General features: G+C 44.8%; 1 protein-coding gene across 1 annotated transcript in view; it reads left to right on the top strand.

Moving 5' to 3' along the window:
• LOC147736777 (uncharacterized) overlaps positions 1-5,104 on the top strand; it is a 45,683-nt gene extending 40,579 nt beyond the window's left edge. Inside the window, exon 2 of the mRNA XM_086953488.1 lies at positions 2,637-5,104. Within this exon, the coding sequence (XP_086809614.1) occupies positions 2,637-3,580 (944 nt within the window). The 3' untranslated portion in view covers positions 3,581-5,104. The remainder of the gene's footprint in view (positions 1-2,636) is intronic.
• The last annotated feature ends 896 nt before the right edge of the window (positions 5,105-6,000 follow it).

The following is a 6,000-nucleotide window of genomic DNA, read 5'->3' on the forward strand; positions in this document are numbered from 1 at the left end:
CTGGGATTTTGTTGTTTTTCTATCTCTTCTTGAGTTGTCTGCTGGTACGTTTGGACTTGTGGAGGGCTGAAGTTAACCAGATGGCTTTCTTGAAGTTTTGCCTGCCTGGTGTTTTCTTGAGGGGTGCTGTTGTGTCAGCTCAGTTGGAGATCCATTGGTGATGGTTGTGTGCTGCAGTGTTGGCGTCTGCTGGTGGTGCGGTCATGCTGAGAAAGTTGATGAGAAGTTCTTCGGTGGCCTTGTTCCAGCTATAACAGATGGGTCATTGGGGGGGGGAGAGGGGGATGGTGAACGGTGGGAATGGCTAAGTGCACACAGTGCGGGTTGGTCCAGAGGAGTTCGGTAGTGTGGCTGTAGGTGAAGGTCTAGCTTGTGTCTGGTTGTATGGGTTCATGTGGTGACTAGCTGCTTGAGTCCGATATTGGCGAGGTTCTCCAGTAGGGTGTCGGTGTTTTGGTCACTGGGGTTGTCCAAGTGGAAGTTGAGGTCTCCGAGTAGGATGTAATCGGTGGATGCTAGAGCCTGGGGTGCGATGAGGTCTTCAATGGCATCATTGAAGGGTGGGGGCCGGGGGTCCTGTAGATTTGGGAGCCATGGAGGGTGGTGTTGGGGTTGCTCTGGATCTGGAAGGGGAGGTGTTCCATGGTAGTCGTTGAGTCATTCGAGTAAGTGGTCAGTTGGTGGGTGTTCTTGGGGATGATGGCTTTGCCTTCTCCTGGTCGGTCGGTGCTGTATTTGCGGGGGATTTTGTAGCCGCAGGGGATCCTTATCACTTGTTCGTCATTCTTGTTGTCCTTAAGTTCAGCTCTTATTTTCAAGTGCAACAAATGCGAGGTTGGAGAACTCCATCGGACTGCATATTTAGAACTGTAACAAAAAAACAAGTTAGCAGGCCTTTTCCATCTATGAACTCATGATCTCGAACAACATCCCTGTATCAATCAGGACCGCCCAACATTGCTCCCATTTAGGAAAGAGTTGAGGACTTCCTTCTTTAAAAATAATTTATGTTTATCATTGGCTCTAGCTTCAAGCTAGGTTTGCAGTATAGAAATAACATATACATACATATATAAAGAAGCTGGCCTAGCCTACACTAATGCTGGAATACTTTTGAAAAACTCTTGTGAAAATGTTCATGGGAGAGTTGAGAATGGTTATCCCACCAGAGCACCCCTGGCATCCAGTTAAGGTTTTATCAAGAGTAACAAGTCCACCTTTTAAGCGACTACATCACTGCAAGCCTTAATGTAGATAGTTGTCTACCTAGTAGCAGTCACTTCCTCAAACAGTTCGCAAACTACATGACCCATTACTAGATGAACAGTTCCTGCAAGTTTACAAAGACAAAGATAAATATGCACCCAGTGTTAAACATGCACTCATGCTCTACATTATCAGAATTGAAAATGTATGAAAAATAAGACCGTTTTTTGCACTGGCACAGTTTGGTATATTCTGTTTTCTACTCGTCCGGAGACTAGGGGTGGGCGGAATTTGCGTAGTCGTGTTACGCAAAGTTCAGCATAAAAAATGTCTGTGAGCACACAGAATTCTGCAAACACGCGGAATTTCTTCTTCCGCTCGTTCACAATGCTTTTTTCCTGTTTGCGTGCCCGGGGGGAAAATCTTGTGAACTCACATTTTGAAAACATGAACAAGCAAAAAATTCTACGAAGCCGCGGATCGCGGAGGTTTTGGCAATTCCACTTTCTCCGCGGAATGTGAAATTACCCAAATTCCACAAATTCCGCAAGTGGAACTGAATTTACCGCCCAGGCCTAGTGGAGACACCACATAGAAATACCACAGGCTGAGTCCACGTGTGATAAAGATGCAACCATGGCTTTTCTACCCAACATACCTCTAGTAGATATTTGTAAAGCAGAAACATGTGGTTCTGTACATCCTTTCATAAAATATTTCTCTGGTGACCTCAACATATTTGGTCGTTGAGGTATGTGGGTCCGATGTTGTTGAGGGATTTGTAGGCCTGATGAGGAGTTTGAAAGTGATACTCTTCTCAACGGGGAGCAAGTATATGCTTTGTAGGTATTGGGTCATATGTTTGTGGGTGGTGTCCCTAGAATGAGCCTGGCTGCGGCGTTCTGGACCTTACCGATTCTTTTAAGTTATGGCACAACCTGTGATGTGCCACAGCTTGCTGCAAATGGAAAATGTTACTCATTTGCAAATACTATCTGCTTGTCATGTTGCAGGCTCACATGCATCACACACTTGCTGTATGGTTGGAAAGTATATAGGTTGCTCAGATTAAGCAGTTTATTTTTTTATTTTACACATATAAGCAGTTGTACTCCGATGGAGAAAACAACACAAGGATTTTAATTGGAGTCTGGGCGCTGATGCATTATGCCTTTCTGGTATGGGATTACGAGTCATTCTCCAGATCAAAACTCAATCTTAAATTAATTATTTTTAGTAGTCAGAACCCAACCCATGAGAGGTCACCACATGTGAACTGTAGAACTACAAGCAGCAAATGATTGTTTACAGGTAGTAACATTTTCCTTCCTTCCTAGATATTACTGTCCACCTTTCTCATATTATAACCGTGCATTTCTTTCAAGAAATATTTCCCATGTATAATTCTCAGTGTTCATTTCATTCTGCAGCACAGCAGCCGACGACAGAAAGTATGGATGGGAAAGAGAAACGTAAAGCTTCTGGAGGAAGGAAGAATTTTGCTTATAAAATAAATGAAGGAAAACACCAAGGAATACAGAGCCGGGAGAATTTTAACAATAAAACACTACTTGCAAGGCAGAAAAGAATAGACACCAGCCTAAGAGCTTATGCCTGTGCTGAGTGTAAGAAAACATTTACTGGAAAGATGCATCTTTTACTGCACGAGCAAACACACACAGATCAGTATTCCTACACTGAGCATGAAATGAGGTTTGCTGATAAGGCAACACATGAAAAAACTCACAAAGGAGAGAGGCCCTTTCACTGCGATTTCTGTGAGAAAAGTTTTACTAAGAAGGGACATCTTCTACAACATCAAAGCGTACACACAGGAGAGAAGCCTTATCACTGCACTGTGTGTTCCAAACCCTTTTCTCAGAAGGCAAACCTTGTACTGCATCAAAGAACACACACCGGGGAGAGGCCTCATCACTGCACTGTGTGTTCCAAACCCTTTTCTCAGAAGGCGACCCTTGTGCGGCATCAAAGAACTCACACAGGAGAGAGGCCTTATAACTGCACTGTGTGTTCCAAACCCTTTTCTCGGAAGGCACACCTTGTACTGCATCGAAGAACACACACCGGAGAGAGGCCTTATCACTGCACTGTGTGTTCCAAAAGGTTTTCTCGGAAGGCGTACCTTGTACAGCATCAAAGCGTACACACAGGAGAGAGGCCTTATCACTGCACTGTGTGTTCCAAGGGCTTTACTCTTAAGGCAGCCCTTATACGCCATCAAAGCGTACACACAGGAGAGAAGCCTTATCACTGCACTGTGTGTTCCAAGGGCTTTACTCTTAAGGCAGCCCTTATACGCCATCAAAGCATACACACAGGAGAGAGGCCTTATAACTGCACTGTGTGTGAGTAGAGGTCCCTTGTACGGCATCAAAGCGTATACACAGACCAGAGGCTTTATCACTGCACTGTGTGAAGCAAGAGCTTTGATCTTAGGGCAAGCCTTGTACGCCATCAAAGAACACACAGGCGACGGCCATGACGCAAACAGGATATGGAAACTGCTGTAAACAAAAGGTGGTGCTCAGCAACCTCAAGTAACACTTACAAGATGGAAGCCTTCTCCAAGCACTGCCAAAAAGTTAAAGGACAAACTCTAACTTTCGCAGCGTCTCCAAAAAGAATGTAGGTTCTTCAACATCACTAACGTCACTTCACCAAGCAATAAACTTCACAGAGGCTGCTTCACTGCGAATTAAATCTGTCAGACTCTCATGAAATGTGTGCAGTGTTGAGGACATGTTATCAACTGTGCATCATAAACTATCCTGATAGACATAACTTCTGGGATTCAACAAAAAATTATTGAAAGACCTGAGCACATGGGAAAAAGAAACTAGGAGAAGAAATAGGAATCCATAACCACTTGAGTACAACAAATATAAACTCCTTTCATCACTAAAGCAGGAACTACTACTCGCTATCAGTATCTTCAGACCGGCTGTGTAAATATTCTGTACAACCCATCCAGACTGAGAGATCAAAAGAGGATTCATGGATGTCCAGATTCTAACAACATACAAAGGAGGCACCAACCATATCATTCTGCAGTTTCAACTCTCGAGACTGTGACACATTTCACAATGTTTTTAGATGGTTTATTATGGTGGGAATTTTCTTTTTTTTTTGATAATCAATTTTATTACCATTTTGAAAAGAAAAAAAAAGACAGCATACATCTTACACAGTAAAGCCAATTCTATCTCCAACAGACAGTAAAAAAAAACACTGTGTGGGTAGGAGTATTTATGCAAGCCACCCAAGCTGGAAAGCAGCACCCCGTTACACGGGAGAGGCAAAGCTGGCAATTTAAAACAGTAGGTTCAGCCATTTGACCCCTCGTGGGACAACCATGTTCCTTCTGGGCCACTCCCTGGTGCCACTTTCGCAGGGTAGGGGGGTTGGGCTGGGCCCAGGCCGCTGCAATATCTGATTTAGCCACAGCGACCGCAGTTCCCAGAGAATGTTTGTCCGCTCTAGAGCCGTCCAAACCTTCAAATACACCCAGGAGAAGACGTAAGGGATCGTGTGGAACCTGCCGACCCAAGGTCTGTGTGAGCTCAGATTCCACCTCGGACCAAAAGGGGTAAAGGCCTGGGTAAAGCCAGACCATATGGTAGAAGTCGGCTGGAGTTTGGTCGCTATTTTGGTGAGAATTAAATACCCAAAAACTAACGTTCACATATATTACAAAACAAAGCAGATTGTCTGGTGAAGATACTGTAAGGAGTATTTCATTGTATGCTGTGATGTGTTTTGTGAGGTCAGTTGTGTCCTTTTCTAGTGTGAGGGGTGAGATTAACAACTAGACAAAGGACACTGCTGCCGTGAGCTGTTTGCCAAGAATGTCTTATTTTACGCAATAAAACTTTGCTAATAAACCAATCTGCCTGCCTGTTTCATGTGGCGATGAGACAGGATATACTTCAAACTCATCAGTACGTTCAGAGTGTCTGTTTTCTATCTTGGTGATTAGTATGTCACGGAAGAGGGTGGGGAGGAACTTACGCTCCCCTGCAGCCCTTCCACCACAAGTCCCTCAGATGTGAGGCGTTCCAGGGCGTCGCTCGCTCCATCACTGTGTTTATTAGAGTAGTGCAAGCGTTACAAGTACAATTTGCACTGTTGATGTTTCAGAAGACAACCTTTGAAGTTTAATAGTGTAATTGCTTTGGGAACACCTTTGTCCCTTGGACCGTTTCCTTCGCTGAGCGTATTGGTTGGCTTAAAATAGATGATTACTCTGGACACTGTGCCAACTGTGAGCGCATTAGGCTTGCCTCCAAACTATTATATCGAAGCAAAAGCACTAGTGTATGAAGTCTTGAATCATCCTGGTGAATGTTGAGTGTCCCCCACAAGATCCACCCGTGGTCATCAGTGACCATGAAGCAAGAGACAGACAGATGCCTGGTGCGAGGCTGCTCTGGGGTCACTCAGACACCAGTGCCGATGTCGCCACCCCTATCCCCGACAATGTTTAACATCTACGTCTCTCCTTGGGCCAGACTTATCAGGAGGCATGGATTCGCCCTGGTCTCATGTGCCGGTGGAATGACTCCTAGTGGCCGGTTGAGGCCGGGGAATGCCTGTGTCCTGCCCCCAAGGTCAGGAACTTCAGAGTCCTCTTCGATGACCAGTTTAATTTTTCTGCTGAGGTAAACAGTCTCACGTCCTCCTGCTTCTTTTTACTAAAAACCTTGAGAAAAATCTTCCCTTTTCTCTCATAAGAATTGCAAAAGACGCTGGTGGTGGCGCTCTTCCTGTCTAAAC

This window comes from Lissotriton vulgaris, chromosome 1_2 (assembly GCF_964263255.1).
Source record: "Lissotriton vulgaris chromosome 1_2, aLisVul1.2, whole genome shotgun sequence".
NCBI classification, from domain to species: domain Eukaryota; kingdom Metazoa; phylum Chordata; class Amphibia; order Caudata; family Salamandridae; genus Lissotriton; species Lissotriton vulgaris.